Source organism: Primulina tabacum, chromosome 16, assembly GCF_025594145.1.
Source record: "Primulina tabacum isolate GXHZ01 chromosome 16, ASM2559414v2, whole genome shotgun sequence".
Lineage (NCBI taxonomy): Eukaryota > Viridiplantae > Streptophyta > Magnoliopsida > Lamiales > Gesneriaceae > Primulina > Primulina tabacum.
Genome location: NC_134565.1, coordinates 3360878 through 3385984, shown reverse-complemented (window position 1 = coordinate 3385984; position 25107 = coordinate 3360878). Strand labels below are relative to the sequence as shown.

The following is a 25107-nucleotide window of genomic DNA, read 5'->3' as shown; positions in this document are numbered from 1 at the left end:
TTCTTTTAATAAAATTTTATTATGAACTTATAAAAATATTATTCATTAATATGTTGAATTGACATAAAGAATTGAAATTTTGATTTCAATAAATTGGATAGTTTATTTGTCGTTTTTCACAAATTAAATTGATTTAACTTTTAAGTAAGTAAATTTCATTTACATTCATAAATAAAAATAATAATTTAAAATTGAAGAGGTTATCTATGTCCAATAATTATTTTTAAAAAATTAATAAATAATAAATCACAATTATAAACTACAAAATCCACATAATTCTATGAAAAAGTTTACAAAAGTCTACAAAAATCTTGAAAAAAAGTCTATAAGAATATATGAAATTTGTTTTACAATTCTATGAGATTCCATAAAAGTCAATAAAAATCTATCAACTCCACAAAAGCCCATCATTTAAAAAAAGTCATTAAAAATATTTGAAACTATTGAATGAATACACCCCCTTAAAACATTTTGTATTCAAATATTATATCGATTTTTATCCGAGAGAAGACAAGAGTCATTAATACTAATACTTGCTATATATTTTGAGTACTTAAAAATTATATATGAGTATGAGAACTGAAATATTTGATACTCAAATATCATATATTAATATTATATTTTTAATGTTCCGTAACAACTTTCATTGGAAAAAATGAGGACTATAGAACTAAAAAACATTTTTTATATAAATAAGAGAGTATAAACAGGTATTTTTCTTGACAGGAATAAAAGTATAGTATTGGTGATTTATTGATAATTTCCCATTGATTGTTAATTAAATTAATAAAAAGGTTAATCAAACCCATTGATCTTTGCTCCCATGGCCGCAGCTTATGCTGCATTTCTTTCCCTTGCTCGATCGCTTCGACAGATCTTGAATCTTGGACAACAATATGTCGATCCTCTTCACAGAGTTAAAATCGTTTCTCTCCATGAAAAGGTTGAATCTCTCATCGCTTTCCTCGAAGATTATTCAGACAAGTATGGTGGGACACCTGATCTTGCGAGAGATGGAATCAGAAATGCCGCATATCACGCGCAAGATTTCATGGATTCTTATCTATGTTTGGTGTCAACAGGAGATGATTCGAGTTCGATTCATTGGCACAAGATGAGCTTAGACAGAGACTTAAACATCGCGTTTGAAAGGATTAGTTTCATCTGGGAAGAAGCAGCGAAGATGAAGAACAACCCAGCCGAAGATCTCCGGCTCCGACCCATTACTTATTCATCTCAAGCCGGCCAATTATCCACTGCCAGAAGCAGGGTTGTCGGATTCGAAGATGACTTGAACACAATCAAAGAACGGTTATACGAAGATTCAGCTGTGCTCCAAGTTATCCCGATTGTTGGGATGGGAGGAATCGGGAAGACCACTCTGGCTAGAAAAGCTTACGAGGATTCACTCCGCGCCCGTCAGTTTGACATCTGCGCATGGATTTCAGTGTCTCAACAGTATCAAAGGAGACAGATTCTTTCGGGGCTTCTTCGCGACTTGAAAAAACCTGTTCTCGGACAACCTGGTCCCAGCGACGCTCAATTGGCAACACTCGTGTACCAAAATCTCAAAGGTAGGCGGTATCTCGTTGTGATTGATGATGTATGGAGTAACAAGGCTTGGGATGATGTGAAGATGGTATTTCCAGAAGATGGTATAAAAAGTCGGATTTTGTTAACTACTAGGCTGTCAGATGTTGCCGTTCATGCAGGATCTTCTAATGCACCGTTTCACCAGATGAAACTTTTGAACGAAGATCAAAGTTGGAAACTACTCCGGGAAATGATTTTTGGACCAGAATCTTGTCCTCTCCAATTGGTAGAAATCGGAAAGAAGACTGCAAGAAATTGTCGGGGACTTCCTCTCACAATTGTGGTGGTCGCAGGACTACTTCTTTCTAAGGACATCACAATGCAAGAATGGTGGGAAAATGTTTCGGAAAATATAAGTTCAACAGAACCAAGCATCGCGCTACATTGCTCAAACATACTATGCCTGAGCTATGATGGGTTACCTCTTAGACTGAAGCCATGTTTCCTCTATATTTCAGCTTTTTCAGAAGATTCTGAGATTCAAGCTTCTAAGCTAATCAAGTTGTGGGTTGCAGAGGGATTTCTTAAACCAAGTGATCAGTCTAAATGCTTGGAAGATGTGGGAGAACTGTTCTTGGAGGATCTTGTTAGAAGAAGCCTTATCTTAGTGAGCGAAAAAGGGACGGATGGAAAAATCCAAACTATTGGAATCCATGATCTGTTGAGGGAAATTTGTATAGCAAAAGCTGAGGAAGAGGCGTTTCTACATCATGTCTCATCTATAAGGAATGACCAAATAGAAACCATAGAGGATCCAAATCGTCGCCTTAACATTCATTGCACGCAGAATCGCCAGGAATGGCGAATACTAGATTCAAGCATACGCACAGTTCTGCTCTTCCGCGATATACATTGGGGACCAATATTATCTCTATGTTGTAGGCGAATCAGTGTTTTGCATATACCCCAAGTAACTTGGCCGAAGTTGGCAGATGAAATCTCAACATTGGTCAATTTAAGGTACATTTCGTTTTCCTTCAACTATGCATCACGCCCCGATGCTGCCTCAATATCCAAACTTCCCAATCTTGAGACTATAATTGCTCATAATACCGACTTACGAGCATTGCAAGTACCTTATGAAATCTTGGAAATGCCAAAGCTAAGGCATCTGATCATGAACACCTCTTTTGTTTTATCGTGTCCCTCTAACACCGGAATCATTCACGAAAGTGATCTTCAAACACTTGAGATAGTGATCAATTTCAGATTTACTGAAGAGGCCATTAAAATGCTTGTGAATCTAAAGAAATTGATAGTTGAATTTCATGTGACCCGTGCTAAATGGGATGATTTGAATCTCAACAATCTTTTCCACCTAACAAACCTTGAAGAACTAAAAGTTTCTGTGTTCAAGTTTCCTAATTTCTCAAAGATATGGAACCATTCTTTCCCAATAAGTCTTAAAAATTTAGCTCTTGAAAATGTTCCGTTGCCTTGGGAAAATATGACCATAATCGGGTCTCTCCCAAATCTTCAAGTGCTCCAGATGATGCATATGGATGTTGAACAAGTTTCCGAGTGGACGCCGACGGAAGGCCAATTTTGTCTGCTCAAATACTTTTGTTCTTCTTTAGATAATTTGGTGAGTTGGGAAGTGGAAAGAGAACACTTCCCACGCCTTGAAATCTTGTGTCTCAAAGGTGCACGCTGGATTGATGAGATTCCTTGTGGCATAGGAGAAATAGATTCACTTCAACTCATCGAGTTATGGCATTGTCCGGTAACATTAGTAGATTCAGCGAAGCGAATTCAAGAGCAACAACATGACAATGGAAATGATGACTTTGAAGTCCTTGTTCATGGATCGTCATGAATAATGTTCGAACAACAATCAGAACAACGTTTGAAAGAGTAAATTGTAAGAATTGGATGAAAGATTTTTGCTTCACTCCAAGAAAGTAGTGGAATGGTGGTATACAGTCAGTTAATTGATACACTGAGCTGCTTTGCCAGTTTTTATATCTTTTTTAATCTAAATAATTTGTTTCTGATTAATATTTTTTTATAAATCAAAGTTTTTTTTTTTAACCCTTATTGAAATCCTACATGTGTAAAGTCACCGAATATTTTTAAGGCCCGTCATGTCATCTCTCTTTGATCTGACTTTAAATGAAATTGGAGGAAATAACTTTGTGGAATTTAAAGCTAAAGTTAGAGCCTAAAATATTTATTTATGCCCAACTATGTCATTGTTGGTCCTTCAAATTAAGTACATCATGGGGAAGGCAATATTAATAACTAGAATATTAGCTAGCAAGTGCAGCACATTAGTCATTTTTCATTGGAATATTGATATGACGCTGCATATTGTTCATGTTTTTGATGACACGTCAACACTCCGATGAAAAATGACTGTAATAGAAAAAAAATGCACGTTATTATATTAAAAGTGTGAATTGACTGATAACATGACTAAAGATATAAAATATACAAGTTACGATATCAAAAATATAAATCTTCATAATAATATATTTGACGAACATATAAAAAGTTGTTAGCTCTTGAGCCTAATATCAGATACCACCCTAAATACATGCCCACATACATTTGATGCACGACGTAATCAAAAGTATGTGAACCTTTATTCTCCATCTTTATATACCAAGCTTAAGAGGTACATTTCTTCGTGCTATTAAACTGAATCCTCTCCCACAGCTAGATATTACTGGCAAAGAAAGATATGGCGCACATTAAGTGGGATTTAGTGGTAATATGCATTATATTTTGTGAAATATTGACTGTGTGTCCAAGAAATGTGGAGGGTGCAATTGGGATTGATCTTAATCCATGCACACTGCCTCAATGCATTGCTGCATGTAGAAAATTGCTGGCGGGAAAGTATGTTGATGCAACATGTGCACTGGGATCGAAAGGAAAATACTGCATTTGCTTAGGATGACAGAAGATTTGAGTCTTCTACGGCGCTGCTTAATATCTTACATGATATATTAAGTGTAGAAGATACATTTGTGTTGGTTTTCGATTATATATACTAAGAGAATCCGTTAGTTTTTCTTATCCATCCAGTCTTTAACTTCCTTTTCTAGTGGGGACATTAATTATCCTTGTGGTTTGGAGTGTTTTTTAGGCTGATTTCTTGTTTGTATCTTTGGTATTTTTATATGTGAGTATGGTACAATTTACACATACTACTGATATATGGCCAAATATTTTCCGACATAAATAATCCATAACAATTGTGATAAACAATACTGCAAAAAAAGCTGATTATTATGCCAATTTCATTGAACAGTATCATGTTGATACTTAGCAGAGGAAGGCTCCTTGGTTTTGTTTATGCCAGCACTACATATCCTTTGCAACAATTTTAGCCGTTCCCGGACGAGAGATTCTTTGAGTTCCTGGATTCGGGCACCTTCTTTTTCCATAATTGACTTCAGATCATCAAGATATTTCGTCTTGCGATGCACCTTCTTGAGCTGAATTCACATGAAAAGAATGTAAGCGAATGCTTATGGTATCCGGAAAGCAAGAAATATAAATAGAATCATCAAGCTCTGATAAAATGGATGAATTTGAATTCCCAAGAACGCTGACCATCAAACCATATGAAATTTGATTCGGACAATAGCATCAAGAGATTATGAAGAAAATAGGCCTATATCTTGTGAAACCAAGAAATCTCACCAAATCAATTAATCCTAAAAAAGTTACCCTTCTTAATTTTCCAGTAACAGGAAAAGTAACAACCTGGACATCCAGTACAGTGGCCATCAAAAGTTGGATTTGTCTCTCCTCTTGATCAGCCAGCAACTTGGCGTTTGCAGCAGCAGCACCAAGTGCTGTTGCAGCTGCTGCCCTCGTTCTCAAATTAAAGGGTATTATGCTCTTCGTGACAGATGCCTCCTCCAGAATTTCTGTGGATACACAATAATCAAATATTTAGCCACTCAGTGAGCCGAAGGCTATTGATACTCTACTTTCTAATAAATGTCCAACAAAAGAGAAGGGGTAAAGTAAATTGACCCCCTTGTTGATTGATACGTCTGAATAACAACCTTCCTTTTAAAGATAAAAATTACAACCCCCATGTACAATAATGACATAATTTATTTACTAACGGTTTAGTACTTCAAAAATATGAAATACAACTACGAACAGTCGATAAAAGTCCACACTAAAATTTCCTGTATTGTCTGTTTGGAAATTGCTAAAAAATAAATTGCTGATACAAAAAATCGAAGAATTCAAAAAGAATGAAGCAGAAATACAGTAAACAAATAGACTACGATGACCTGTTTCATCAAAGAACTGCAATAATCTGAAGTTAGTTCAGTGCACAATCTTTTTGGTGCTGGACCTTCACTTTCAGCGGCCCCATTTTGACGATCAACATCCTTCAGCTCATAGCTCAGATTGAGTGCTTTCACAGATTCTTTCGATTCATCAGAAGCTAATCCTGCTTGTTTAGAATGACTATCGTCGTTCATTATATCCAAAAAATTATTCTTTTTATCAGCAGCCCCCACCATAAGATTTCCAAAAGGGCAGTTGTATGAGCTTTGATATACAATCCAGTTTTTTTTTCACCCCAACATTCTTAGCAACAAGATCCCAATCATCTCCATGCTTAACCATGGATTCTAAAAGAAGTGTGGTTTCTGCTTCAGTCCAGACAGATGCCTGATTCGCACTGTCATTCAGCTGGAAATCGTCAGCAGACATGTTTTTCTCATAATTACCACTTTTGAAGCACTTTTCGGAAAGAATTAAGCCTCCGTCCACATGTATGGAAATACTAATCACACAAACACTACGTTTCTTGAAATAACAAAAATTAAGCCTTTCCACTTCTCCTGCTGCACCAATTCCCGGAAACATCGAATACGACACCAATGGTGGCCACTTGAACCCATTATCCCCCGCGTCCCCAACAAAACTACCACCATCCACCACCACAGACGGGGGCAGGAGCGGCAGCGGCACCACCGGTTTCATCGAATTAGGAGCCGCCACAACTCTCAGCCCATACGGGGGCTCCTTCTTCCACCTTCACCCTACCCTTCCAACTCTCCTCCTCCTCCTCGACCCCAAACGACGCCGTCTTACCACTCCCACCACCGAAATTCTCCCGCTCGTTATCGTCAGCAACATCGAAATTGATGAGACCCCATTTCTCCAAAAAGGTAAAAACTTTGTGCAGGACACTAACGTCACCCACCAGCGACTTCCTCACCTCGGTGAACGTCGGTCTCCTGGAAGGTTTTTGAGATGATGAAATCCCTGTACTCTTTGTAGATCCTGGGAGATCTGGTGATCGTGCTCGCGTCAAAAAACTCTCAGCGAAAATCTCTCCACCTCGTGAATGTTTATCCAAGAAAACCAGCCTTCAAATCACCTAAAAAAATAAAAAGAAATCAGGATAAGGGCAAAAAGATTAAAGTACGAATATCAAATCATTAATAATGATTGGGGGCTGACTAGAATAGCTTGGAATGGTGTAGAGCTCCAGCTCCTGTGAGCTTCTTTCTTTCCATGGCGGTCAATGGAGATTGAATCATTTGTTGATAATTATAAAAAAAATAAAAATAATATTTTTTATGAATGATTTAAATAAAATATTTATTTTACAAAGTTAATGTAATTTTTTTTTATTATAAGATTTATTTGACTTTATTTTTATCACATCGATCTTAATCTAAATAATATTTTTTGTGTCTAACTAAAATCAAAAAGAAGTTGAAGTTTAATTTTAAATTATTTTTTTAACTTCTAATTTTATCCAAAAATTCTTTTTGAAAAAAAAAAACTATATAAAATATTTTATATTAAACACACTTTTCATTTATTTTAAAAATAATCTCATTGTTTTTTTTTTTAAAAACAAACGTATATAACTTTTTATGATTCAATATTTATTGATGAATATCGAATTACAATTAAGATTTCAATTTTACGATTTTGAAGACAATTTTATTGTTTTAATATATTTGATTGATATGATTATGAATTTATCGCTACTAATTTATTAATTTTAATCAATTTTAAAATATTTAATATTGCAGTTATTTAAAATGAATATATCAATCCAAGAATCTACAAGAGATAAAAGCTTACTAAACTATTAATAAGTTAATATATCATTAATTTTTTCTAAAATCAAACATATTTTACCCTTATATTATTAAAAAAATTTAATTATTTATCAGATAAAATATTTTATGTCTGATTTTTAAAAATACAAGATCTAATATACTACTAATTTACATAAATTATTATTATTTTTGTTTTTAATCCCATCAATATGAAATTATTTTTTCCAAATATCAAATATTTTTATAAATTATTTAAAAAATGTCCATATAATTAATTCAAGTAATTGTTGTAAAATAATGGGTGCAATAAAAAAATATAACTTTTTTTTTTTAAAAAAAGAAGAGAGTAATTTTTACCCAAAATGTTCAAACTGCGTATAGCTCCATTCATGCCCGCCTTTTGGTCCCGAATAATTTACCCTAAATCCTTCAATTGCAACTCATTTAACTGAAGAATCGAGCCGCAAACTCCCCTAAATCTTATCAGGTGAGATTTGTCAGCCCATTCTCCCATAACAGGCGATTAGGGTTTTACGTGGTGGTTGAATTTTTGCTGATTTATGGATTCGGAGAAGGAAACCATGGAAGAGGGCAGGGTTCATGAAGAGGAGAAGGATGCGGCTGAAGTTGAAGTAAAGGCCGATGTTAAGGAGGACTCCCGTGAAGTAGGTGCTGAAAAGTTGGGAGAAAAGGAGGATAATGGAGATAAAGAAGAGGTAAATGAAAAGGCCGTGGAAATGGTTGAGGAAAAGGAAGAAGGTGAGGGAAATGTTGCGGAGGAAGAGGGGGTGAAAGAGGAAGAGCTGGGAAAAGGCGGTGAAGAAGAAGGGAGTGGCGAGGAAGAAGAAGATAAAGGAGAAGGGAAAGAAGAACCGATGGTGGAGACGGGAGATTCAAAGAAGGGCTCGAAAACAGGTAAAAGCAGAAGTGGGAAAGCAGAATTATCATCTCCGAGGACACCGGGAATTGAGAGACCAACAAGGGAAAGGAAAACAGTGGATAGATATGTGGTGAACGCTACTGTGAGGGGCTCTGCCACCAAGCTTGTGGCCATTGAGAAGGTACCTTTCAACCTAGAAATCATAGTGTCGCCGAGTGCTCACAGTTTTCATTCAGATACACTTTTGTTATTATTGTTGGGAAATTTGATATTTTCATCGGAGAAAGAAGACTTGAGATGGGGAATAGTTGTTAACTATGCAATTTTAAAAGAGTGAATTATGTAGATTCTGTAATAATGTGAGTGGAGAGATGACGAACAATGTGGAAAGTGGATTGAAGAAAGATTATATATTTAGAAGGTTCCTCTGCCTATGATACAGATAGGAAGGGTTTATGAGTCGCCTTTATAGATCTATGAAATTCAGTTTTGAGTTTTAGACGTGCTCTGTTGTGACTTGGGAAATTACAAGGCTGTGTATATATTATGCTTCTGAGGGTAAATGGAGGTAGACGAGAAACATGAGGAAAAACTCTTGCTTTTAGTTAAGATCACTTCCATGGTAACAGTGAAGTACTCAGCTCTGTATGAATGGAATTGAATTTAGTATGACTAAGGCAATGTGCAAGAAATTTTGAGGGAAATATTCAATCAAAAGCTTTTATTCCTTACTTAGATTTGCATTCGGTACTCTTATATTTGCCAAAGATTAGGGAGAATGCATAGAAAACTTGTATAAATAAGCTTTAAAGAAGCTCCTTAATATTTGATATTTGCTTGAGAGAGGAGGTATAGAAATATTATCTGTACTTACATCATTGATTCTATGCCAACAGGGTCAAGGTACAAAGCTTAAAGACATCCCAAATGGTATGATATTATTTTTCCAGCTGAATTTAAAATTACTTAGGGTTTTAAAGTGAAAATATAGATAATGCCCCAGATTATTTGTTTTAGGGCACCGCGATTCCTGTTTGTTATGATTCCGCCGACTTTCTTTAGTTTCCTTTACAAGATTATGATTTGTTCAATGTTTCTCTTTGCTTTGGGATGGTTTTATGATAGTCTGCTGGAGGGATGCTTAGAAGTTTGTAACATTGGTTTCTGTTTTAAATATAGAACTTAATTTACTGTTTGGACATGTTTTTTTATTTTATTTAGCCTCATCTTTCAATTTTTGTTCCATTACAAATGTCTTAGTGTTCTGATATTAGTTTGTGATTTGGACGATGATCTGGCCCAACTGTTCTTGCTGAGCTGATGAAGTCTAGCTTGTAGTTGTTTGTGATTGGTCATTGACAAAAAAAATTTGATTTGTTTGTCATTGTATTATAACCACTTTAACTAAAAAGATGTCCCAGGATATGTTTTAGACAAATGTTTCAGTGAATATTTTGTCAAAATACAGGGCGAAAAACTAGAAAATTGATTCCACTAAATGCGTAAACTCAAAGTTCTGTACACAGTCATCTGAAGTTATATAATAAAGTTTCCTCTTCTTTCTACTAACAAAAACCACCTGATTAACTCAAACATAGCATTCAAGCAGATGGAAAACATAACTTTAAACGAACCAGTGAAACAGCACTGCACGTAGGGCGCCATCTCGACGCATTTTACCTTGCTGATTTTAGCTTGCTGGTTTCTGTCTTTATATCTGTGCTAATATTGGATGATCTTGTTATTGTTGGACCTCTATCTTGTTATCTATGTTATGAATTGTTTCAGTGGCTTTCAAGTTGTCTAAGAGAAAAGCTGATGAGAACCTACAGCTTCTTCACACCATTCTTTTTGGAAAAAAAGCAAAGGTTTCCTTTTTCTATGTCAAATATTTATGTTTTGTCATTTTATTTCATCGTTTTCATGTTTAAGTTTTTCCTAGTTCACTTCTTCCATTCTTCTTCCATTGATGTGGATTTTGATCACTGCATGCTTTGTTACAGGTGCAAACTATGAAGAAAAATATAGGCCTCTTTTCTGGTTTTGTGTGGATTGAAAATGAGGTATGTTTTTCTTTCCTTTGCTGTTATTTTGTGTCACATCCTTGGTATTTGAATCTGGGTACTAAGTTCTAGAGGAAGGGAACAGAGATGTAATATTTGGCCTATTATTTCCAGAAAGATGTGGCCACATTTTAAAACGACAGGTCATGCTTTGTAGTCAAAGGAGAAAAAATATATTCTTTTATGTTTTTCAGATCTTGAAGATGTGAATATGTTTTTTCAAATTATATAGCGCAAGTGTATTGTCCCCTGGGTGGTGCCATGTTATTGGACCGAGTCATAAATAATTTGTGCATCATCAATTAACTCAAATTTATAATGGGTGTGTTTAACAGGAAAAGCAGAGGGCTAAAATTAAAGATAGGCTTGACAAATGTGTGAAAGAAAAATTGTTGGATTTTTGTGATGTCCTTAATATTCCTGTCTCCAAAGCTACTGTAAAGAAGGTAATCTCCTTATTTGATTTTGTTTGACATCATCAATGTTCACTTGTTTGATCATATCCAGTTGTGTTTTCCAGGAAGAACTCTCTGTGAAGTTGCTAGAATTTTTGGAATCTCCTCATGCTACAACAGATATCTTACTCGCTGAGAAGGATAAGGTAAGACTTATCTTATTTTTGTGTTTGTTGATGCATTCAATTGAGCAGCTATATGATATTTCTTCTTTCTTTCACACGAATCTCTGAAGAGTAAGAAGCGAAAGAGCAGGAATTCAGCAAGCAAAAGTTCTGCTGACATGGCTGCTGGAAAATCTAAAAAGGTTAGGTCTTAAATAATTAATTTGCAGGGAAAGTATGCTAAATTATATTTTGGAATGCAAAGGAAAGATTTAATCAGACCATACGATGGACTTATGTTAAACCATTTGCAATGCACTGTGCTTCAATTGATCAATTTAATCTTATGCATAGTGTTATCTATTCTGGGTATTGGTTCAATGTGTAGTGTTATCTATCCTGGGTATCTGGGTATTAGTTCAATGCGTAGTGTTGTCTATCCTGGGTATCTGTTTTCATTGTTTCTGAGTACATTCCAAACATGTATTGGTATGTGCATTTTAAGGCCGTGTCAGTTTCTACTGCTCAGATATGGTTTTTGCCACTCCACGGGTACCTGCATTAACTCTCTTCTCGCTGTATTGGTGTTTCTTTTTTTTTTCCTTTTTGTTTTTCCGTTAGTTACAACATAGCTCGCGGCTCTAACAATAACTCTGGATTATGATGTGAGGTCACCATCATATGAGGAGTCTGATATAGCATTTGATGCTTTAGTGCCATGAGACCGTCGATTGAAAAAAAAAATTATGGTTGCTAAATCATCTAACAATAACCCACTAGTTTTCCTTTTTTTTTTTGATGTCTTGACTTTAGATCTAATCTGTTATGTCGCCTGGGGATACCGATGGTGAATGGCTTCTATCAAATTTCAGAATGGCGAATGCAATTTTCTTTTTTGGTTTTCTGCGATGGTTCCATTATTGGGCTAGCAAAGCTGCTAGACTGGCAAGTTAAATAGCCAGTTTCATGGACCTATTTTTGCATTTGAACCTTAAAACCATGGCAACCCCTGTGGGACTAGTATATATAAATGCAGTATGTGATTGTGAAATGGGTTTGTCATGGGCTTGCCATGGGGTAGAGTCTTATGTCTCTTCCATAACAGTTACCGGTATTTGCTTTCACTTTCTAATGACATTTGGTCTTATCTGCATTTAGAAACCAAAATTGGACTCTGAATCTGGGAAAAAGGGAGAGCATTCAAGTGAGGAACGAGATGATGTTAAAAGTGAGCATTCACTAAGTGAAGATGACCAGGACGATGATGACACTGTCCCTGGAGCAGATAGTGACAATGAGACAACCAATCCAGAGGAAGAAGATGAAGAACAAGATGAACCCAAGAAGCAGATGCTTCCTGAGAAGAGTTCTTCGAAGACAAGCGCCAAAAAGGATTCTGGAAGTAGGATTGATAAGAAGTCCAAAGCAGCTGGTAAACAAAGCTCGGCCAAAGCGCCAGACACCCCTGGCAATTCTACCAAAACATCTTCCAGTTCTAAATCAAAGAAACGTGTCTCTGAAGCTGAATCCAAAAGTGAAGTAAGGACACCCCCGACTAAGAAACGAAATGGTGATAAGCAGCGAGAGGAAACAAGTACATCTCCAAAGGATACATCTTCAAGCAAGAAAAGGGCAAGCAAGTCTTCTGCCAAAGTGGTGGAGAAGGATCGAGGTGTTTCATATTTACTAGACTCAAGTTGTAGGAAACGATACCTGGTGCTATTCTTAGTTATTAAAACAAAATCAATTATCACCCATGTCCACATCGCAAATAATGGTGAAAAAATTCTTCAATTGGGCTTGAACATGTTGTTAGGTGCTTCGGATTGAAATAGTTGAATGTTTCTTGATACGGTTTGATATTGTGTTTTCAGAGTTGCCTGATTCAGCTTTCCAAAGAATTTATTTCAAGGTCTTATATTCATTAATCGAGTTTTTCTTACTTTCTTTTATGATAGGTAAAAAGGAAAGCAGCAGAAATGCGAAGAAAGAACCCACTAAAGAAGAAATGCACACGGTGGTAACAAATATACTGAAGGAAGTAGATTTCAACACCGTAAGTTGTACTTACATTTTCGTAGTATTGGCTATGATGAATATTTTATATCTCATTTACATGTTTGCTATAATCTGAAATGCAGGCAACATTATCTGACATTCTCAAACAACTCGGTATGCCATCCTTTATCCTCGTCATTCATTTCTACTACATTAAGACCATCTTAATCTTGTTGATGTTAACCATTTGGAATGTCACATCAGGAAATCACTTTGGGATAGACCTGATGCATAGGAAATCAGAAATTAAAGAAATAATCACGGAAGTCATAAATAACATGTCCGATGATGAAGATGAAGAGGTGGCTGAATCTGGAGACGAATTAGGAAAAGAGAACAAGGACAACAAGGCGTAAATTTGCAGGCAAAAAACTCTCCCCTGGCGGTTTTAGTCACAATGAACTATCTTTTTTTTCAACCTTCTTTTTGAATTTTGTCTATAATCGATTATTTCACCTTTTGCAGGTTGCCCCTTGCCCACCAATCCATTAGACTCTGTATCTTAAAGATGCAGCTTGTTTTAGATGTTGCATTAGCCTTCAGGTTCTCTCTTGTCCCTTTTTAAAGTACCGCATAGTTCTAAATTTTATGAAATTTAGTTTATATATATGCATAGGCTAATTAATATACAGAACATACATGTTTTGTAACTAATACATCCAGCATCCTTAGAAGTTGTAGCTTAATTATGTTATTCCCGAGAAATTGTGTAGGGCGAGCATACGGAGCCAAACATAGTATTTCACTTGATATTTATTTCCACAATTTTCTTATGTTATGCATTTGGTATGATTAATATTTAATACATTTAGTAAAATTTGCAAAATATTTGTTTACATAGTAATGAAAATAACTTTTTGTTAATTATCGCGAGTATATTTGTTGTCTGTGTGTTGATGACGTTACCAAAAAGCCATCCCCCCCCCCCCCCCCCCCCCCCCCCCCCCCCTCCCCCCAATCAATGGATATATAATGGTTATTAAGAGGAATAACGTCATTTTTCTTTTATGTGATGTAATGTATTAAGCACACTGGATTTTTTTTATATTAACTGGATGTATAATTTGGATAGTCAAGTTAGTATAATGTTTTCCAAGTGCATGAAGTTTCGAAGTTTCTCTGATTTTATGGTCATGACTTTTAACTTTAAATATAGATTTCTCCGACTTGATTCCAAACAAACCACTCAAATCTTCAAAATTTATCTGCTTTGTTTGGCTTTGGCATTCAAGCGCCGCCTCTCGGAGAATTTGGCTTTAGTTACTTGTAAAATCTTTCAAAAATAGAGTGATAGAGAAAGCAAAGAGTCAGAATGGAAGACATAGGCCCCTCAACCGATATATTCTTGGAAAAATTCTTACCTATGAACTTTTTAAAAAAGTAAAATTTGACCTCTTAAATTTATAGGGTTGCCTCACCGTGCCCCACTTCTGGCTTCACATTCCTCTCATTAAAGTTCTTGCCTACCAATTGACAATTGAATGTCCCAAATATCGTGTTAGTATACGGTCGTCGACATAATGTTTATTACCTATACTATCCAAAAATGGGGAGTTCCGGATTCATAGCTGGCATAAGAGCAGTCTTTGTTAGATCCCAATGCATTTGTGATTGTCCTATTCTATCCTTACCTGATAATGCCGATAGGGAAGCAAATTGATGGTTTTGTTCATCTAATCTATACATAAATATTTAATACAGAAGTTTTCGTTTGTTTTGTGAGATAAGATTATAAAAGATATATAGATATATATTAATATATATGAGTATCAGAATGATTTATATCTTTAATCTTTTTTTAGAATTTGAGTCATACGTTAGATAAAACATATATATGTAATAAACTAATATCTCATCATTCATGCTGAACGGTTTGTTAAAGTTAAATTCTTATAAAGATTGAATATGGTTGAACCCATTAGGCCGAGATTACCAGTTATTGTTAATTATGTCTCATGTGGTTTGTGAAAATATAGGAACGCTTCAAGTTATGACTTTGTTTTCGGCGTCTCAATGAAGGTGATGTAGCGAAAGAAGCATACATTATTGAAGTAGTATCTTTTTAGGTTACCAAATTGATTTGGCAGCTTGCAGACCTTTGTGCAGCAGAGATTTTGTGGCTATCAACGGTTATCGGGCAAGTAACCTGCTGCAAGTGCAACCATATCCATTTGCACAATCTTAACAAAGTAAATTTCAAAGAGTAAAAAATAAGATAATATAGAAAAAAACCATGGAAAATGGAATGAAACAACTCATGAATTTCTTTAAGAATATCCTCTGAATTTCAAAGAGTAAAAAATAAGATAATATAAAAAAAAAAACCATGGAAAATGGAATGATACAAGTCATGAATTTCTTTAAGTATATCCTCAAACTAATCATCATGCTTATGATTTATGAACATGTTAAATCCCAAGTCACTTTCTGTAGTACACAAAACCCTGTTCCGTAGCTACACCTTTTTCTTACATTTAGACCAATCCCTTTTCAATGTCATTCCAAGAATCTGAGTTTTGAAATCCAGCCTAAAAAAACAATTTTGTTTGTCTTTTTCAAATCACGGGCTCAATAAAACATGGAAAGGGATAAAAAAATTTCTAACAAATTCTCTTTTTTCTTCTTCTTGCTCAGTTTTCAAGATCTTGGTCAAATATGAATCTGAAAGATGGCAGCATAGTTTTGAACTAAATGTGCAACGGGGGAACCGACCCTTGTTCCACCAGCTGATGAAACAGTAAAGGGCCCCTACTTCTTGTCGAATCTCTATCAGAACATAGCAGTTCTCGTGCGCACAATCTACTGCTATGAATCATGGAAGAAAGGCAATGAAAATGTTGGTGAAGTTGTGAAGCATGCATTGTCAAAAGTCCTCGTGGATTACCATCCACTCGGGAGGCGTCTCACGATCTGTTCCGAGATGAAACTTTTAGGGGATTGCACTGGAGAAGGAGCTGTCTTTGTTGAAGCTGAGGCAGATTGTGAAATGGGAGCGTTGGGAGATAGTACGAGGATGGATCAAGAGACACTTGGGAACCTTGTTTATGAAACTCCTGGTCAGGGAGGACCTGGGTTGGTCAACCTGGTGCCGCCACATATGGCCAGTTGAATAGGGCCCCCAAATAAAATTGGTGTATATTAGGTTAATGGGTTGGGTATTTGGGTTTATGGATTATGTCTTCAAATTCTTTAAAATCTAATAATGGGCCGAGCAAATCCAATCCGCTCACTTAAAATTTTTCAATAATAACGGTTATTTTTACTTTCAAAAAAATTACCTTAAAGCTCGATAATACACATGTAAAAGTTTTTTTGAAAAATATATTTGAATCTAAATCCGATAAAGCTAAATTACTGAGATGACACATTTTGTGTCAAATTATATTTTGATATTGTTATTTATTAAATTTCATGAAAATGTTCTTGCAGATTTCTTAACAAGAGATGAGCAATGTTAATGTTTATGTCATCGTGAAAATACATAGACATTTAAGAAAGCACGTTGAAATGCTTCAAAGCGAGTTCAATAATCTTGTCATAAATGTAGAAATTACGGGTAGACTACAACAAGTTGATAAAAGCACTCTTTCTAATCGAATAACATGTTTATATACTTATATTCAGCTATTGTCTGTATTGTAAAATCCGATCCTCCAGGCTATTGAGAAGCCACTGGTTTTTCGAATGGAGTGTTTTCGAGTATATATCTAGAGTAGGGGATTCAAGTACCCCTAGCACAAATGCTAAGTCTGGATCATCTTTAGATGAGTTGGCTAAAGAAAAAATCGAAGCTCTTGTTCCTTATCTCGAGCCTTGAAGTCAACCTTCACCTCGGGGATTGACGAGTGAGAGATCAACATTAGAACTCATGCTGAAAAAGAAAAATCTAAGGTTAGTACTAACGAGCTTATAGTTTTTCCATATCCACATAACTGGATAAATTGAAAACAAGAAAAGACATCAACCCAACCACAATTCAAGTCGATGTAGAAGGAAAGTATCCTAAGATATGGATGAAACCAAATTCTTATCCCAAGGATGTAAAATAATGGTATGAATTTGAGGCTCTTATCTCAGTTTATGCTACATCACCCAACTTCCCAGAAATCTCAGCACTACCAAAATGAACTAAGAGTAGATATTTTGGAGTTTTAAAACCATAACCAGTCGAAAAAGGCTCACATGAAGCCTTTCACTTCATCAAGTTAAAAAGACCAGACATGAACATTCAAAAGTTCATCAATGATCCTTCGGAAAATGAAACACCTATTGTTTCATCATTTAATGAAGACGGCATCTCAACTAGAAGAACATGTGGATTATGAGTCTGTCTCACTGAGATGAACAAAGTCAAGCTTTCATTTAAGATTTATCAAAATTCTGTAAATAGATATTTTCTGTTATATACCATGATAGGAAAAACTACAACCTTTGTAGAAGAAATATTTGAAATGAAAAGAAATATTCTATGAAACAGCAAGCCGTTGGAAGTAAAGAAACTCGTCAGAAATTCTTTAATATGGACCATGTGGGAAGATGGTCGGAAGGAATCTGCCCAAAATTTTCAAACTAGAAAAGCCAGAATTCAGGAAAGGTTTTCGGCTCAGATCTGACCGAAAACATAATGTAGAGCCAAGTCCAAGATGTGAATATCCACACAAGTTACGTTTTCCCAAAGGACCATACAAAAGCAAAAGATTTCCTGACAAAAGTAAAGAATGCATGTGATCCAATTACTCCATTAGTAGATGATGGACCACTCAACCCTCACAACATGACAAACCACTAACTAGTAGTACACCAATTAAAAAATGCTTTCGGGCTCAAATGACAATGTAATTCACAAGTTTGAAGTTCGGATTTCAAATCCACCAAGACTCCTATGTATATCATGACATAAGAAGATGGAGACATCATTCAACCTTTTCATTTTTCTTTCAAAATAAAATTTGTAATATTTTTCAGTTTCTGCTTGTTGTTATTCCAACTACTATAAGTAGCTAAACAAGTTTCTCATCATCTACAAGAAGTTAATATGTAATAATATGTTGTATGTTTGAATAAAATAACAAAGGTTTACATCCCATCTCATGTACTATTTTTAAAATTAAACTTATTTAATATACACCATAAGGTAAAAAACAATACAGAGTTGTGTTAAGTATTGTTGCGGGGATCAACATCAGGAACCATCTGTTGCGGCTGAGTGGTTAGCCTGTGAGGAGTATACATGTCAAAACGGGCTGGCGGGGCGGGCCAGACCGCCATTTTGGCGGGCCTCTAAATGGCCAACCCAACCCAACCCAACCCAACCCACCTTGGGCCGCGGGTTAGGCGGGCCAACCCGCTTATTATTTTTTTTAAAAAAAATACTAAACAGTATTAAAATAAACATAGAAGAAAAATATATTTCAGTCAAATAGTTTCATAAAAAACTTAAAAACATTGAAATAAGACATTGAAAGTATACAACAATCAACATAATCCATAAAAAATAAAGTGCTTATTCTAATTCATATAAGATTTCATCGTACACATGTACTAAAAATTAACTCATGTAATATCACCAACCGTAAATACAATGAAACCTTTAAATATGAATTCTAAATCTTTTTTAGTATACATTTTCTCCAATTTCTTAAGAATTTGTCCTCACAAGAAAACAAAAATTAACGATCTTAAGGGTTTGCCCGCACAAGGCACCTAGCTCTTACCATCCACATTTTCTTAAAAAGTGAGAAACATTTGAAGATAACAGAAAGTCGAGGAGACAGACAGTTGTAAATTTCAGAAAATATTATTTGTTCAACAATACACATAATTACTTTATTTACTATATTATTTCGATAATTCTGGATTAGTTCGAGTTAAACATTAAAGAAAAGGGAGGAGACTGGAGAGTATAACATCTTCAAAAAAATAGAAGCATAGAGATTTTACCGGAGTGATTGAAGTTAGGCACATGAGAAAAAATAAGGAAGAAATAGGAATTTTTATATAAAACTTAAAAATATAAAATTCTACCCTACCGCTTGGCCCGCCTCCAAACGGGCTGTTATTTTATCAACCCAACCCGCTCAATTTTTATGGCGGGACGGGCCGGCTTGACGTGCCTGACCCAATTTGACAAGCCTAGTGAGGAGCAGTCTGTAAAACTCAGTAAATACAATCTGATGACATTTTGGTCAAATAATAAAATGTGGAATCTGTTAACTGTTTTTGTACGAGAGATAATTGTTCACCTATGCACAAAATTGAGTATTAAAGTTATTAAATGTTGAATCTAGAGGCTATAAACCTATAACATATTCAAAATAAAAGTTTAAATTGATTTATAACGATTATAATTATTAATATAAAAATTAAAGATAGCCATTTTCATAGAATATCGACGAATATAGATTAGCCCTTATATGAGCAAGTTGTACAATCACAATTGTGTAGCCTAGGCTCGAGACTTGACAAACAAGTTTCACGATCAATTTCACATTTTTATTTTTGGTTATTTTATCAATCAATTCGGTTGCAATACATTATTTGTATTTTTTTAAATTTTAATTTTTTTTGTTGGAATGATGTTGTGGTACCCTAAAATGATGATGTGTCACAAAATTTTTAACACGACGTTGTAGGCTCGAACATTATCGACGTGTCTAACTCCACGTCACAAATGACGTGAAAAATACAAAATCAAAATATAATTTTTATATTAGTATATCGATCACAAGTCATCAGCTATTTGAAATCCCGTGGGACGGAATGTTACACGACTACTCATGTTTTATTTTATTTTTTAACATGCCAAACATGTAACCAAACAAATAATTTATAATAAATTTGAATTTATACTTTCGAAACTTATTTTTGTATTAGGCATGAAACACACACACATATATGTGTGTTAATTTTGACACGATAGTCCATCAATCGTGTTCACATCTATATTCACTGTTGAGGTGACACTCACTTATTAAATGTAATGAAAAATAATAAAATTGTACTTCCATTATGAGGAAAATTGCAATTTTAGTCTTGTAAATTGCTATTGGTCTATTTTGGGTTTTATTATTTTAATTTTTTAACGTTTGACTTTCATTTAATTGACTTAATTTTTTTGTTTTTGTATTTTTTTACCCAAAACTAATAAATTCACCAGATATTACTTATCCGTCACATATGCTCTCTTACGTGGATCATGTGACAAAAATAAAACTTATATTATACATATTAAAACATATGTAAACAAAAATACAGGGAAATGATAAATTTTTTACACCCATTTTAAAAATTGAGAGTCGTTTTGCTTTATTTATTTATTTTTTATTAGATGAATTTTAATATGAGTAATATGAGCTTTATTCTCGTCACATGTGTCACGTAGAGGGGACTCAATGTCAAATAAATTATATTAGATGGATTTGGTGATTTCAGAGGAAAAAAGACCAAAATCAAAAATAAATTCAAGTTACCGTACAAAAATCAAACTTAACAAATTACAAAAATAAATTTAAAATTGACCAACTTAAATGATTAAAATTGCAAATTTTTTCTCCACTAGATAGTGTCATCTCAATGATAATTACCATTGATGGAATTAAACCCTCAACTAACCATGCAATAGACTCCACGTGCTGTATTTAACCATGGTTAAGTTTTTCCTCAGCTAATTTCTTTAATTCCACCATTCATTTATTCACGAATAGAGAATTCAATGCTCCGCACGCTTTCATGGCTTCTTCAATTCAATTCCTTCTCCTCCAAAACCTTAATTAAATCGCGATGCATTAAGCATACGCACATTCGATCAAGCACACTTTTCGGGAATGATCCCTAGCTCGCCAGCCTAAGCAAAAGGTGAAGCAAAGGGATCTATGTGTGCATTATGCTATTTTGCTGCCGCTGCAAAAAAATCTCTGCCATTTTTGTCTGCTCTGTGTTTTCTAATCGCACACCTCCGTTTCACCTTCAATGCTCTGTCCCCATGCTAAAGTTTATATGTTTGTGTATCATGCATATATATACACGGATGGGTTTTGCAGGGTTGGTGTTGTTTTCGTCTGTTGCTGAATGATTTTTTCGATTTCTGTATGCATTTATTAGGAAAGGAGCTTTGTGTTGGGGAAAAAATTCGGCTGTGGGCTCTTTTCCCGTGATTATGTTAAAAGCCATGTCGGGGAACTTTGCCTTTTTTGATGCTTAAATTCTTAGAAAATTTTCTCGTAGACTTTCATCGAACACCCACTCCCGCCTTCCTCTATAATGTAATTTTTGTGAAACACCATTTGTGATTGACCTCTCTTTTACGAGTCAAATCTCTGGTATAATTGTTACCTTTGTGAGTATCGGAATGTTTCTCGATTCAGATACTGAAATTTTCTTGATACACGATTGATTTTTTTGTTCTTTTCTTGGTTTCTTTGCTGTTTGTGTTGATTTGAATTAGTTTAATGGGTTTTTTTTCAGAGATTTGCAGTCGTAGCGAAATCAAAGCTGTCAAGTCCCGTCGAAGCTTTTCATCGTTCTCTCTCCAGTTCAGTCAAAGGAGAATATAAAGCTGATTTAGACTTCATTCGTGGATTTCCCACAGCTCCCTCTTCGGCGGTGATTTGCTCGATTCCCGCTGTTTTAGGCTACACTTGCTAGCTTAGCTTCTGTCCGGCCCGACTTGACTCGGATATATCTAACTATATCTAACGTTCCCCTTCGGCAAACACTTAGTTTAAAAAAAAAACAGCTCCGAATTTTAATTTTTCGGCGCCGGTAAAACAAATGAGGCAAGAATCATCATTACGGCGGCGACGAATAGCCTGTATTTACTGCGGTGTTTGCGGTCAAATTCTTGCTGTTCATCATTCAAACTTATTCAGGTCACTGTTTACTGTAAACACACAATCTATATGTGGGTTTTCTGTGCATTATGGTTCTTAGTTTATGGCGGAAATTATATCAATAAACATCGAAATTCTTTGCAGTATTTTTTGTTTGATTTTGATCTCATTGGGTTTCCTTTTTGTTTCAGATCATGATCAATGGCAGGTCGGTACAGTTTTATCTGAGAAGAAGAATTTAACTGTACCCCGGAACACACCCTCTCTTAATACTCATCGCAAGCTGCTTAATCATGGTAATTTCCATTTATTGCATCTTCCGAAATACAAAAATCGTGAATAAATCGATTTGTTGGCATTCTTTGATCATACTTTTTGGGCAAGAAATATATTTTTCCCATAAAAAATGAAGCCAAAAGAAAACATATCTTGGATATAACGTACACTATGTGTGACACATACAGAGTCTGCTCGCTGTGCGCACTACGCCACAGTCGTCGGCTTGTACAGTTCGCCACCGGCATATACAGCCTCAGCCCACTTTTACTTTTTCTTCTCAGTTGTCGCATACGGCTCTGCCTCATATGTGGCTGGCGCAAATTCTACGTGTCATTTTTCCTAACACGCGCCCCTTGTATTGTACACCTCCTACTGCGTAATACTTCAACAACCCTGTAATAATATCACCCTAAGTGTCCAATAGAGTGGCTAATTATTTGGTTTTTCTGCATTTAATTACGTTTCCATCCCAAAGAATCACATGCACGTGTGCATTGATAAGGACCGGCGTCGTTTGAATTGAGGGGCGCATTTTAGCAAAGTGGATGCGTAGGTTAGTGGGTCTTTTAATTTATTATCGAACAAAATCATTAAGGGCCATTTTGGTGGCTTTTTTGAGATCCCATATTATGTTGACAGGGTGTATGTTAGCAAGGATATTTATTAGGACACCCACGTTTTATGCATTAATGGATGATTATTAACATTCATTAATATTCATGAACCAATATGGGTGCATGAATTATTAATCTTGGTTACCATGCCAGCTAAGAAATTCATCAGAATGAACGGCATTATTTCGCAAATAGCGACGGTTTTTCGTAAACCGTCGCAAATTGAAAAACCGTCGCAAATTGAAAAACGTCGTTACTTGCGACGGTTTTTCATTTTTTAATAATATTTTAATGAAAATTGAAATTAAGTTATTTTTAAAATAATAATACTATTTATTTTTAATAATATTTGTTATAAAATTTTAACCAAATTAGAAAGATATTGAATTAATTAAAATTAAAAAAAATGAGTAAGTGGACAGTGAGACCCATAAATAATGAAAGTTGATATTAAATGAATGTGAGTGTGTGTTAATAATGAGAAAGTGTTAATGTAATGAATATGTGGCTCGTGGACCCATAATTTTTGAGGAGATGGAAAGTTAATAGCATACATTAACGTGGACGGATCCAGATGCAGTGGAAACCATCAATTTGAAATGAAGTCCTCTATTCTCCCTGCAAAATCCCTTTTTGTTCATATGTCTCTTTCAAAAGTCCTCTGCTCATTGTCCAAGAAGTTTATTACAACCATTATATTAATTCTGACATTTCAATGTATTTAGCAATACCAAATACTAGAATATAATACATATTTTGTTGTTTGTGAGAAAGGTATTTTTTTTTGTGTTATTTTACTTTCTAACATGCAAATGGAGTAAAAAATGTGATGATATATGTAGCTAAAGAGTAAAGACCCTTCAAATGCCAAGAATTTGCATAAGTAGTAGCTTTCTTGATTTGTTACATTTGATATCAGATGTCCTAAATTTGATATGTCAAACTTATTGTTATCCATATTTCTGCCATTCTTGAATGGTTACGACTATAATTATATATCAATGTTATTAACTTCGATTCTTGTCAAAGATTGAGACTTTTTCCCCATAAAAATGTGTCATTTTTCAAGATCATTCTTGATTTTGTGCTAAAATTATGTTTGTATTTGTTGGGTTTTTTAACAGCTCCAAGAAAAGGTGAAAAGGGAAATGAAGAGAAAGTGGAGCCCAACAGAATCTGGAGCGAAAAGTGTTCAAAGTCGGATATAGTGCTCAGCCAGGGCGCCACCGAGTCGCTGCCGAACGGCATCCCCACGTACACGGTGGAGATAATGAACGAGTGCGTCTCCGGCTGCGACATCTCCGCCATTCACCTCAGCTGCGGCTGGTTCAGCTCCGCCCGCCTTGTCAGTCCCCGCGTCTTCAAGCGCCTCCGATTTGACGACTGCCTCGCCAACGACGGCAAACCTCTCGTCAACGGCCGCACGCTCTCCTTCCAATATGCTAACACCTTCCGATACCCCCTCTCTGTCTCCTCCGTCACTTGCTGGCTTCCGGGGCAAGCTCCGGCCGACACGAGAAATTAGAAGCAAAAATCAAGATTTTCACGCTAATCTTGAAGAAATTCCACTGCTAACTAATTTTTTCAAAAAAATTTCGATGTAGGGCTGTGTAAATCAACATAGAGTCATAGAAGCAGATTGAAGGCGAAAATATTAAAGATTTAGGTGAATTTTTTGGGCATATATTGAATTATTATTGCATGAAATTTTGATTTTTCTGATTTATTTTGCTTTATGCTTGATGGGAAATTGGCCTTTTTTTTTGTTTTTTTGTAGAATTGTGAATGGATTAATTTTTATTGATCTGGAGAATATAGGTTTTGGTTGTGATTAAGAAATATCAGAGAATTATTATTATTATTATTATTATTATTATTATTATCGTGTTAGTTTATGAATTTATTCTTTGTAATTTTCTTTTTTGGTGTTCATTTTTCGGTTTACTATGATTTGATTAATATTGCAATTATCCCTCTGAATATATTATTTTGCACCTAACTAAATGTATAAAAAAATGAGCATATTATTAAGCATAAAGTATATTTTAAATGATACAGAAAATTCTTATTTAAATTATTATTATATCCTCGTAATATAATTTTATTGATTTTATTTTTCTAAAATAACCTTTTCGAAAAGCTTTCGATTGTATTTTTAAGAAGATAAATAAGTA

General features: G+C 35.0%; 3 protein-coding genes and 1 pseudogene across 3 annotated transcripts; 3 read left to right on the top strand and 1 right to left on the bottom strand.

The window, feature by feature from the left end:
- The first annotated feature begins 823 nt into the window (after positions 1-823).
- LOC142528276 (putative late blight resistance protein homolog R1A-3) lies at positions 824-3409 on the top strand. Its single transcript, XM_075633322.1, has one exon. It carries the CDS (start codon positions 824-826, stop codon positions 3407-3409), a length of 2586 nt encoding a protein of 861 aa, XP_075489437.1.
- A 1345-nt stretch (positions 3410-4754) lies between these two features.
- On the bottom strand, positions 4755-8043 carry LOC142528275 (SWI/SNF complex subunit SWI3A-like; annotated as a pseudogene).
- Positions 8005-14048, top strand: LOC142528900 (DEK domain-containing chromatin-associated protein 1-like). The gene is made up of 12 exons (XM_075634168.1): positions 8005-8713; positions 9429-9462; positions 10321-10400; positions 10536-10595; positions 10931-11041; positions 11116-11196; positions 11286-11357; positions 12313-12826; positions 13113-13210; positions 13296-13326; positions 13417-13576; positions 13678-14048. The coding sequence occupies exons 1-11, from the start codon at positions 8213-8215 to the stop codon at positions 13566-13568; spliced, it is 1734 nt and encodes a 577-aa protein (XP_075490283.1). The 5' UTR covers positions 8005-8212; the 3' UTR covers positions 13569-13576; positions 13678-14048.
- A 2084-nt stretch (positions 14049-16132) lies between these two features.
- Positions 16133-24605, top strand: LOC142528273 (protein TAPETUM DETERMINANT 1-like). Its single transcript, XM_075633321.1, has 5 exons — positions 16133-16297; positions 21676-21813; positions 22019-22079; positions 22232-22336; positions 24058-24605. The coding sequence occupies exons 1-5, from the start codon at positions 16133-16135 to the stop codon at positions 24456-24458; spliced, it is 870 nt and encodes a 289-aa protein (XP_075489436.1). The 3' UTR covers positions 24459-24605.
- Positions 24606-25107: the final 502 nt, after the last annotated feature.